The following is a 12,462-nucleotide window of genomic DNA, read 5'->3' as shown; positions in this document are numbered from 1 at the left end:
TCTGCCACACGTTTTCCATCCCACAGACTTCCCACTGAGGTGCCTTGATACAGCACTCTGGGAACAGCCTATTCGTTCAGAAATTTCTTTCTGTGTCTTACCCTCTTGCTTGAGGGTGTCAATAGTGGCCTTCTGGACAGCAGTCAGGTCGGCAGTCTTACCCATGATTGGGGTTTTGAGTGATGAACCAGGCTGGGAGTTTTAAAGGCCTCAGGAATCTTTTGCAGGTGTTTAGAGTTAACTCGTTGATTCAGATGATTAGGTTCATAGATCGTTTAGAGACCCTTTTAATGATATGCTAATTTTGTGAGATAGGAATTTTGGGTTTTCATGAGCTGTATGCCAAAATCATCCGTATTAAGACAATAAAAGACCTGAAATATTTCAGTTAGTGTGCAATGAATCTAAAATATATGAATGTTAAATTTTCATCATGACATTATGGAAAATAATGAACTTTATCACAATATGCTAATATTTTGAGAAGGACCTGTATGAACCTGACTGTTGTGAAGAGCCATGAGACGACATGTGTTGTGAATTGGCGCTATATAAATAAACTGAATTGAATTGAATTAACATCAACAAGATGGACAACAATGTTCGCTGGTCTAGAGTCTCGGTCATCCGTCCTAAGTGCTTACATAAAAGTTAACTGGACTTCTTTTTCACAGCTTAGGTGGGAGAATCTGACATGACAACTATTATTCATGCATTCCACAGATCTGGAAAGTGCCAGAAATAAAGCCATTGTTGATAAAAAGTCATCTGAGGATTACCGTTTGCCATGCAGTAGAGACAGCAAGATCTCCATGGTGACGCACGCTAGTGGCAGTGTCATGCTGTGGGGATGCTGTTGTTCAGCAGGGAAAAGGAAGCTGATCAGAGCTGTTGGGTAGAGATCAATAAAGGACAATAAGTAAAAAACAGGTAAATCCTAAAGAGAAACTTTAAAAGACCATGAGAAAGTAGAGGAACTGTTAAATAAGAGAAACCTTAAAGATTTTAAATAAAATGTCCAATGGAAGCAAAACATCAGAGAATAATAATGGTTTAGGTTTTATGCTGAACTGAACATTGCTATCTTCTTTCTCTTTCTTTGTATTTTAGACTTTTTGCATTTAATCAGTTTAATGAGCTTTATTTTCTACAGTAAGATTTACTCTGTGTTTTTTTTTTTTTACATTGAATTACTGAGTAAAGAAGGCGTAGCATCCATTTTATTGACCTCCAGGGTAGTGCTAGTTGTTCACACAAATATGCAGAGCGACAGTGTTTAAGCAGGGAATTAACAAGAGAGGAGCTACTTTAGTGAAAGTAAAACCAGCAGTAATTTTTTTGTCCTCCTTTAACAATTTATTGGTCCCTCAACCTTCACACACTCAGTGATGCCTTCTTAAATTCTTTTTACTTCTCATCAACTCTTTGCAGATATGTGCTTAGTATTTGTCTTTAACTTCTGTCTTTTACAGCCTTAAATGTATTCCTCCTTTAAATGCATCAGAGCACATTTTCTTATTTTTATGTAGACTTTCTGGCTTGTCACGCTCTCCTCACTGCTTTACTTCATCCGCTCCATCTTTGCAGCTGACCAGTGGCTGAGTGACTAAACAAAGGTCAGCTCCCTTTGAGCACAATCCTCTGACATACATCAGGCATCATTTCCTTGTCAGATGTGAAGCACCTGAATTACATCACTAGCAGACAGTTAATGCTCGATATCAATTCAGACAACATGCATGACTGTCTTGGTTAATGGTGCCATTTAGTTGTCTACCAGTTGAAGAGCATTTAGTGAAGGTATGCACAGAAAAATGTAACCAGATTAATGAGGGCATTAGTTCAGGGTGGGATTAAAGGGTTTTATCCTTTAGAAAATATGTCTTCCATCAGCTGCCCTATCTTGTCGGTTCCTCTCACATTTCTCATATCCCTCTCTCCTTTCCCATTGGGTTTGGGTGTTGACATGTTAAACCTAACCATTAACAGGAGACAAACAAACATTTCTCTTAACATTGGCTTCTTTTTTCTTCAGCTCCGTTTAAAGTAAAAAGTACTTGTTTCAGTGTAATTATTTTTCAGCTTGATCGTCCACGGATGTGTATGCTGGCTGAGTGCGGGGGTGTATTGATCGGTGGGCAAGGGTCTGATGACTAGAGCTCAGTTGCCATGGGGGAGTTCAGTTAGGAGCCTGGGAAGCCATGATGTGGCTAATGCCCTGCCACTTGCTTTCTTCCAGCCCTCCACTCCTCTATCAGTCAGCCACAACTCTTCAGCATCTTCCTCCAGCTGCTGGTTTCTCCAGTTAGCGCTGCTCCTTTCTGGCCCCTTTCATTAGAGCCTTGTTTTTGAGAGGTCGGGGGTGGCTTGAAGAGGCCAAGGATGTCTCGCAGATGTCCTCTGTGAATAATCCACACTGGGGAAAAATCCATACTTGTCACATTGGCAGCATAGATGCACATTGCATGTGTGTACACGCACTTGTTGTGTGTCCGGCGCATGTTTGTGTGCTCTCTCTGTTCTCTTTGTCCTTGTTAATAATAACAGGGCTGAGGGCTTGCATTTCCCTCTCTGCAGGGTAGCCATGTCATATCAGCAGTAAACAAGCTCCTTCCCTTCAGAAAGCTCTCGACAACTCTCGCCAGCCCTGGCCACTCAAGCAGAAACCTGTCCTGCACTCTTCCGTTCACTTTTCCTTTTCTCTCTCTTCTGTTTCTAATTTCTCTGTTTTCTGTCTTACTCTTTCTTCCACTTTTAGGAGCTGACTTTCTCTGCTCCTTTACTCTCTCCTCAGTTCTGTCATGTAGGTTGAAAGTATTTTCTCGGTTGCCCTCGTTGTTAAGGTCAGTGTGATGGGGAGGAGGGGAACGCTGACAAGAAAAATCCATATGTTGTCTTCTCCCACTCCTTCTTTAGTGCAGGAGCCAATATTTGGTGCGTTTTAATAGCTGTCAACAAAAATGTCAGCATCAAAACTAGAAACAGAATCACTGCCCTTCCACGTCATAAGCTTGTAACACCACTATGTTTCTCTGATTGTATAAAAGTGTTTATACTTGTTTTGTTTTAGTGCTGCTGCTTACCCATCAATTAACCCCTGAAACTAAGGAGGTGTCACTCAGCTTTTGGACAGTTTAAATGTAAATGTGCAAAACTGCAGGTAGACCCAGAAGCTTCCTCTGAAGCAGTGATGATAAGTGGACGTATTTGTGAAAGTAATTTGATGATCCGTAGATTTTTCCTTTAGAAGCTAAGTGATGAGCGTTGTCTTTATGTGTCAGTTTTAAGTCCTGACAGCAGGGCTCTGTTTAATGGTGGCATTGACCCCAACCATAGGCTGCAAGAGGCTGAGAAAGAGTTTGAGTTTGAAAATAACATCCATCATGAGGCGTGTCCTTTATATTTTGTAAAGTATATTTAATAAGTAAACTTTTTCGCATTTAGTCACATTACAACCTTGAACTGTAATCAAATTTACTGGGATTGTATGTGGTAGACCAACACACGGTATTGCAGTATTGTGATGTGGAAGTAAAATGTTGCATGGTTTTCAAAAATTGTTTCAATAGTTTTATAAAAATCTGAAAAATGTGATGTAGTGTTTTTCTATTCAGTCCCCTTCAGTGTGATACCCCTAAATGAAATCCATTGCAAACAACTGCCTTCATATCTCCCCTGATTAGTAAATGGAGTTTTAACTCGTGTTTAAATTCATCTTTTCTGTGAAGGCCTCAGATGTTTGTTAGAGAACATAACTGGAAACATTGTGGCCCAGCTGCAAACCTACTAAGCAGGGCTGCACAATATATCGCAATACCGAGGTGTGCAATATAGAGCGGCAACTAACGATTATTTAGCTAATACGTTGTCTTTTTTTGTTTTGTTTTTGCGATTAATTAAATAATAATTGGATAGCAAAAGGGGCTTAAAGGGGACATTTCATGCAAAGTCCAATTTTCTAGCCTTTAAATACATTTTGTTGTGTACTTGGAGCCTGTAGGAGTGCAGAAAAGTTTAATTTAGTCTCCAGGTGTAGCGGAGCGATCTTTTTACTCTGCTTGGGTCATATTTTTCAGTCCGTTCAGTTTTCTCTATCTCTATCTATCTGTTACGTTTTTCCAACTGTTACGTCACAGTATTTGCTGCGGAACTGCTAAATAAGGTCATGGACATCCGGCTGATCAATTTCGCGTTTCTCATTGCGATTTTGTAGTCCAAGCTCAAGTATGCCTACGCTGAACGAGGATAAGTTCACTTCGGTTGTTGGCTGTATTAATCCACACAATTCCTTATACCGTCCCCCAGCATCAGAACCAATTCAAAGTTCCTGGTTAAATTTTATTTTTCATGAAAATGTCCCTACATCAGTGGGGAAATTCCTCTTCATCTGCATGAAGCGCTTCAAGGACGAGTTCTTCAGCAACCTCCACCAGTATCAAGAAGGATTTGCTGAAAGACTTCATCTGATTAAGGGTCAGTTCCTTCTGTCTATGAGAACGACGGACACAGTAAGCTGCAAATAACGCTAACATGACGACAAACTTTATTTTAGACATGAATTTATTGTGTTGATATGATGTCCTGGTCATTATTCTGATAGCAGCAGCATCAGGTTTTCTGCTGATGTTAGTGCTGTGTGCTGCTTTTAGTTCCTTGAGGACAGAACCGTACTGCGTGTTTTTAATATTATTATTACAGAAACTGTTTTATATTTGCTGTTTTTTATCTTGTCTCTGCGGCACTAGATAATTGTTATCAAACTACTACAATGGCTCAACGGGTTAAAGCGGAGCGCTCTTTGACCTCAAGGGGTGTGGGTGTAAAATACCTCAGTAACGTTTAAAGAGACTGCAGCAAAATGAATTTCTCTCAAACGCTCCTCAGAACAGGTCAAAGAGGAGCCTGTGGAGCTACAAGAACAAGGAGTTCAGACCAAATCATTGCAGTTTGACCTTATATAGACCACAACTGAAGGATTTAAGGGTAAAAAACGATTTAAAAGCATGATATGTCCCCTTTTGAAAGGAGTTTTTTTTTCTTTACACAATTTGACCCAGCCGAAGCTATAGCTATGCCACTTGAGGAGTTCTGGATAGAGCATATTTACAGACAAATAGTGTTTTCCATCATAAATGCAAAATGAAGATTTTTTTTCTACAATTTTGGCCTAGTTAATGCTCTGAGTCGGTTGTTCTTTCAGCAAATTGCATGTTTTATAGTCTGTATACTCCAGTTAACAATTATTTGATTACTAGTTGATAAGTTGACAATTATTTGAATAATCGATTAATCATGACTAATCCAATTAATTGTTTCAGCTCTAGTGCAATACCCATATCACAAAGGAATGTTTAGAGTACAGTTATTGTTGGCTAATATAGTGCTATGAACTTACATTTTCTATGCTAATGTAATATTCAGCCAGTTGGACAGAGTCTCACAGCAGCAGATGCTCACAGTGGACCCAAAGGACAGTGCCCAAAATACTAAAGGTCACAGAGTGATGGAAGCATAGATGAGAAAGAGAAGAAAGAAGAAAAAAGGCATTTAATATCATTGGAGCAATATTTACCAATATTATTGCCATCGCAATATTTGCTTACACCGTGCAGCCCTACTACCAAGACTAGGATGTCCACGTTAACAGACAGTCAGAAACAGTACTATTTAGGGAAGCAGCCAAGAGGCCCATGGTGGCTCTGGAGGAGCTGCAGAGATCCAAAGCTCAGGTGAGAAAACCTGTTAACAATAATAATAATTTGTTTCGCACTCCATAGAAATCTGGTCTGTATGGAAGGGTGGCAAGAACACACCCATTGTTGAAAGAAAGCCTTTAAGAGTTTGTTTGCTACAAGCTATTTTGCCAAAGCAAATATGTGGAAGAAGGTGCTCTGGTCAGATGAGACATGGACAGGAAGCTGGTCAGAGCTGAGGGGTCGATGGATGGAGGAAAACAGGGCCGTCTTGGAAGAAAGGAAACACCAATGCAAATGGAAAAAACAAATACACACCATCTAAAAAAAAATAAATTTTTGTTCAGCTCTACACTTATGCGCTACTTATTGTTCTGTGATATAAAATCCCAGGTTGTGGTTCTAACGAGACAAGACGGGGGAAAAAGGGTGTGAATGCTTTACTGTACATGGGATTTATTAGTGGCTCAAATTGAAAGTAAAGTCAACTTAATTAACTTCTGAGAGAAACAGTTTTGTTCTTGTTCCTTGTAGACAGAAGAGAATGAGGAGCTGAGGAAGGTTCACGATAAACGCCGTGAACGTTTATGTTTGATCCAAACCAACTTCAAGACCATCCGAGATCAGATGAAAGAGATGGAGAAATCACATGGCTTGTAAGTACACCGTTTACCTCATCATCTGTAATGTCTTGTCATCCAGAGGTGACAGAAGCACTGTCACTCAATCCAAAAGTGGTCCAAATACAATACAACAAGGATGACCTCCAGTTCCACCCAGCAGCACTGAGTAGAAGACCTTTTAAAACACATGACTCACCTTACCTCATGTTAAAAGTCCCATGAAACCCTTCACAAATTGTCTTAGGGCTCATTTCTCTCCACATGTTGTCTGGCAAGACCTGAGTGCTGGATTTAGGGAAGTAGGAGGAATTCTGCCTTTACCTTTAAAAAGCTCAGAGGTTTTAAAGCCGGTCAATTTGGTACGTTTTGTGCCAAGCGTATATGTGCTTCTGCGTCTCTTCTCCCTCGGCGTTCATTAAGATGTGAGAGCCAGAGGCTGGAGGTGTCTGGTCCTGGGGGTGCAAGGTGTTTGAGCAGGCCTGTGGAGGGTGGGTGTAGGAAGGGAGAGGGCCATTTCCTGCTTAAACCTGTTATCTTCAGCAGTAACCGCAGGATGTTTTACACAAAAGTGGAACATTTTTAGCAAAATGTCATTAACATATGGTCTCGTTTTCTCTTTTGTCTCACTGTCTTTTATCACTCTTCCTTTTTTTTTCTCCAACCCGTCGTCACTGAAACCATGTAAATGCAGGTAAAGATGTGTATATTTGGTGGCCATAAGGGGCAGAAGTGTTAACTTTCTCAGCTGTTTTCTCTCCGGGTTAATTAAAGAAAACAGCAGTGCGATGTGAGCCTGTGTGAAAGTGCAGCAGGCGAGAGAACACGTTCAGCTCCGGGCTTGACTCGACTCATGTTGGCTCACTGCAGCTCTTAGGATGTGTCTGAGACAGAGACGTAGAGGGATCGTCAACATCAGGAACACTGCAGCTATACATTTTAGCAGGTTATCAGGGAAATCTTTAAAAAATGTTCCTTCATCAGTGTCTGAATAATAACTTTGATGTGAAAATAAAACATTCATGTTCTCTGTAATTTTTATTTACATGTATGGAAGGCTTTGGGCTTGACTTTGCTGTCAGTGTATCTGTATTTCAGAAATGCTTTGACATGATATTGATATATTAGGCAGCTTTGCCCTTTTCACTCAGAACCTTCCTTGGCAGCAGCCACTCACTCAGTGTTATGATCTTGGCATTCATTTGGCATTAAGCCACATTCTTAAACAGCCATTAAACCCACTGGGGTAAGGCTAGTCTGAATGAAAGACAACAGAACATGATTTAGAAACTCCCATTAGTGTGAGGAAATCAGGGCCCTAACAAGTCAGTGGGGATCGCCACACAGTCTCATTGCATTTTGAGCTTGTTAGGGATCTTCTTGGAGCTTTCCTGCTGTGTTGATGCCTTTTTGGAAAGACGCACAAAAGTAGATTTTTGTTTCGTTATTGTGTGCAGGACCGAAAGCAGAATCTGTACCTCTGTCAGTCCTTGTGTGTCGACTTGCTGCAGTTTGTGCATCTGTCTGGGAAGGTTTCAGCAAATAGTTTCCATCCTTTATGATAATCTGGTTCTTAGTTTGACAGAGAGTCTCGTTTCTCTCTAGCAGGCGAGATACGGTAACTTTATGAGATGCAACCATTGGTACTGTGTTATAATTTCAAACCTGCTACTCATACTAAGAAAAATATTTGCTACTTGATACCGTTTTGGATATGACATAGAGTCCTTTTGTGATAAAGATCAGAAAACTAGAGCTATTTACTGTAGGAATATATTTTCATTTTCTTAATTTTTTGCAAAAGCAATAAGTTGTGAGCAAATAAGCACCCCTTTTAGAAAAAGAAAATTAAAAACAGTTGAGCAGATAATTTTAAAAGATGTTTTAATATCCTTTATAGAAGTAGGCATTCAGTTGTGCAATTAATTGGGAAATAGGCATGGAACTGGTCAATAGAAACGTATTCAGCAGCAGCCCTGTTCAGTGATTTTGCATCATATTTTCTTTGGTGGTCAACTAGTCAGCAGTTAGTTGCTACTGGTTCTGACTTACTTCTGCTCGACAATGTCAACTTCAGCCTGGTTCCATTGTTTTCGAAAATTGGTACCTGCAGTCGGTTGCAGCGGTTGTTTGGTGTGGAGCTGGTGGTAGACTTATCTTGACATTAATTCCTTTGACTAACCAACACGTTCAGTCACTTTACATGTTGGTTTATCTTCTTCAAGGAGGTTTTATAATCCTTTACATTGTTCTCAGCATGGCCAGCTGAAACAACTCTGTTAACTATTGACAGGCTTGAGTCATTAAACTGGTGCAGGTATTTGTTTGTTGAAATACAGAAATTTGGCTGATCTGGGCTGGACGATGAACGAAGTCAACAACGGGAGTAATCACTGGTGCCAGCCTGGAAATATATACTTGGCAATCAAAAATAATAGCAAAGGTCCATTTGCTTATCAACATGCAGGGGGTGTGTGCAGTTGGCCAGTCCACTGAGACCACCCTGCCATTTACTATTACTGTATCACCATATTTCCTCAAAATATCATGGAGAGAGAAAAATCTGATTCTTATTTATATTAGAGAAGAGATTTGTTTTTTTTTTAATCAGACTGGGGATGATGGGGGTGAGCAAATAAAATTAAAGGTTATTAAAGCATCCGTACTCTGATCAAAGTTGCGCCCATAAACAGATTCCCCCTGTTTCAGAGCAATTAGCCGCAGCCGTTTGGAAAAGTTCTTTCTATCTCCTCCTGCTTAATAATGGAAACTGGGAGGCCATGGGGGAACGTGCTCCGAGGCCAGAGAAAGAAAGCTCTCTCCTGGCTCCATGTTCAACAGTTTTTCAGCGCACTGTAAACAAATTACAGTTTATACACATTTACCATTAGTTGCGAATGCTTCATACATATTTCCTAATAACTGCTGTTGATACATACACACTAAGAAGTCACAGTAAGAATTAAAACAGTGCTGTGAATAAATTATCATTTACTTTCACAACAGCAGGTGGTCTTGCTACTTTTAAAGCCGTTTACTGTGTGACTGCTATAAAAGAGCCATTTTCAGTCTCAGCTGATAAGGTACATTGAGAATCCTCATTCCCAATCAAAGGGTTTCTCAGTAAATGTATTTCTAATGAGCTATTCACATGAAATCCACACAAAATGCCCACTCCTATAATTAAATCCAAACAAGTCCATAACTTTTATGTAGTAAAGAGGAATGACAGGAATTACGTATTGAACAAATTCAGGGACTTTTGATAATTACACCTTTTAAGACATCTCCCGTATGGATAAACCGGTCACATGCATTGCTAAAATGTAGTTTTGATCCCTTCTTTCACATCTTCAAACTTTGAAGGTTCTGGGGGTCTTTTTTATTTACTCTGGTGTTTATTGCCTTCCATAGATTTTAAACTAGATTCAAGTCAGGTTTTATTTTTCTCTAAAACCAATTGATGGTTCATCATTGAGTTATAAGACATCTACCTGAAAGGTTGCTGATAAACATCCCCCCACCATAATGTTCTCATGTCACACTTCAACGTTGGTACGGTGTTTTTAGGTTGATGTCCATTTGTCCCCTCTGGCTGGTGTGTGCAGTGACATCCAAAGAGTCTCATGAGCAAACTGTTGCTGCTCCTAGTATGTCATTAGCTTGTCTAAATGTTGTGTAGCAGACAAGCTTCAGTGTGCTTTTCTTCAGCAGTGGAGTTTTGTGTAGTAAGCAAGTATAGAGGCCATGGTGTGTTTCCTATTATTACATGGAAAAACAGTTCCTGCTAATTCCAGGTCTTTCTGAAACTCTATAAATGGTGCTTGGCTCTTGGACATCTTCTCTGATTATTGTTTTGACTCCTCATCCAGAAACCTAGTGAGAAATGCCCCAACAGTGTTCATTTTAGAAATATCTGTAACCAGAACCCCCAGCATATGTCCCATCAGTAAGGTTCCAAAGTATTGAGAGAGCTCTTTTCTTTAATCCATCATGAAATGCTTTTTTTGGATACGTTGGTTATGAGAGAGTTTTTTTATGAACAGTTAGTTAGGACTAAACCAGCCAAAATGGGCTGGCACTGAAAGGAGGCAGGGTGGCTTTCTAAATACCGACAGATTTCAGTTATTTCCTCAGCTTCTTTTCTTCATGCGTCTTCATGTGTCTTTTCTTCATTACCAGTGTTTTTTCTTAAATATTGTGTACTTTTCATGCCTATGGCCACATTAAAAATGTGTTTACTTAGAAAAATTTTGAAAAACGTTCTCCAACTCTGAAAAAGTAGTGCACACCCACAGATGGCATAACCACAATAATCACACTTGTATTCTGCAGAGTCGTCCAATAGCTTGAAATTGCTCACTGGGGCAGTTGCAGTATTAAATGAAAACATTTGGCATTCCACTGCAGCCTCTAACTCCCAGGTACCAGGGTTTAACTAGTATTAGCCTAGCGTGAAGGCGTCCTCATCGCCAATAATGACCACGGGAAAAAGAGCTTTGTGACCCTCAATCCATTTCCACACCTCTATCACATTGATTGAACGAAAATGGGAGACTGTTGTTATGTGTGTGAAAGAGAGAGAGAAGAACGTATTCTCATCAGCTTCTTTTGCAATTTGTGGATTTCTCACTAAATCCTGTTTGAGTTTGTAAATGAAAGCCTAATTGGAATTGAATATGTTGCGCTTGGGCTGATTGATGAGTTGGATGCTTGCATGGATGCAGATGGGGCTGAGCAGGACTGTGTGGGTGTGTATGTGTATACGGGTGGAGAGGGGGAATTCAACAGAGGCAGCAGCTACTGAGCACAAAGTGTCATTAAGTATTCATAAGTGAGGTGTAGACATTTGAATGACCTCGTTTGCGAGTGTGTTTTTGCCACTATTTACATTTGCATGGTGCACAGGGAATGCTCGACTGCCCTGCCACACGGGCAGTGCCCTGAGCTTTAAACAAACATGCAGAAATGTGTACATGAAGTGTCAAAGTCAAGGCTGCTCATTTGAATACCACTAAATATGGCTGAATAGCAAAAACAGAGGGGGCCTCATTACCCCCATGTGGGTTGCCAAAGGCAGCAAGGTGATCTACAGTACCAACGATTTTCTCTTGTTATAGGTTTGCGTTCTACGTGTGTGCAAGTGGAGTTGTTTGTTCAGTTTTTATCTCAGCATTTGCTTGCCTCTACAGTTTCACTTACATACTGTGTGTGTGTGTGTGTGTGTGTGTGTGTGTGTGTGTAGGTCAGGTGGAAGAAGACAGCGCCCAGAGCCGTGGCAGCTACGACAGGAGAACAGCGATGCTGTGTGGAACGAGCTGGCCTACTTGAAAAACCTCAATAGAAAGCTCATCACTGAAAAGTAAGTGACCTGCATTTAAAATCACAGGCCTGAAAATGGTGGCACTGCAGTGTGGTGCATGTTCCCAAACTTGTTTAAAAAAATTGTTACTCATCAGTTTCAAGTCTTTGGCAGTGTTTTTCCAGAATTGCCTTGACTTTTTCACCTTCTTCTACGGTCAACGCTGACCAGCAGTCCCCCAGTATGATACTGCCACCACCATGTTTCAGTGTTACCCAGCCCTGGTGGTAAGGGCCCACTGTCCTTCATGTTTTACATGTGTCACTGATCCAGCACACCTGATTCAGATGATTACATAAGCTCCTCAGCATACCACAAACTGCAGCAGATGCCACCATTAATTATTCAAGTAAGGTGTGTGGCAGAAAAGAAACGCATAACATGAAGGGGAGGCCTTGAGGACAAGAATTGGGAAATGCTGTCCTACACCGTTTGTGGCAAACTGCACATATGGCTTCTTGTTCTTCTTGTTATTTCAACAATTACTTTCTCAACACTCTTCCATAAAGGTCAGATTTGAGGACAATACAACATAGTTTTCCAGAGTTACAATGGTCTTCATTAAGCTTTTTGTTACTAACGTTCTTCAACCAATCCCTGAAGCCAGGAGGACTCTATTAATTAGTTAGATAACTTCTGAAGGCAATTGTTTCCAATAGGTTTTATTTTGGGGTATCAAAGTAATGGGGCTGAATACAAATACAGATAAGATTTTTGTTTGTAATCAAAAAACTAAAAACCATAAACTATATAAACTACTTTCTGTTGGTCTTTGAGATAAAAGTTC

At 40.3% G+C, this 12,462-nt stretch overlaps 1 protein-coding gene across 5 annotated transcripts in view; it reads left to right on the top strand.

Moving 5' to 3' along the window:
• Positions 1–12,462, top strand: part of cntln (centlein, centrosomal protein) — a 138,616-nt gene that overhangs the window by 37,853 nt on the left and 88,301 nt on the right. For all 5 annotated transcript variants that reach the window (XR_007038359.1, XM_047366182.1, XM_047366185.1 and 2 more), the window contains 2 exons: positions 6,228–6,349; positions 11,559–11,675. Coding sequence is in view for 4 of the 5 variants with exons in the window: in XM_047366182.1 (XP_047222138.1) it covers positions 6,228–6,349; positions 11,559–11,675 (239 nt within the window). In the remaining variant the exon portion in view is untranslated. The remainder of the gene's footprint in view (positions 1–6,227; positions 6,350–11,558; positions 11,676–12,462) is intronic.

Source organism: Girardinichthys multiradiatus, chromosome 5 (genome assembly GCF_021462225.1).
Source record: "Girardinichthys multiradiatus isolate DD_20200921_A chromosome 5, DD_fGirMul_XY1, whole genome shotgun sequence".
NCBI classification, from domain to species: Eukaryota; Metazoa; Chordata; class Actinopteri; order Cyprinodontiformes; family Goodeidae; genus Girardinichthys; species Girardinichthys multiradiatus.
The sequence above is the reverse complement of the archived record's forward strand: the minus strand, read 5'-3'. Positions and strand labels throughout refer to the sequence as shown.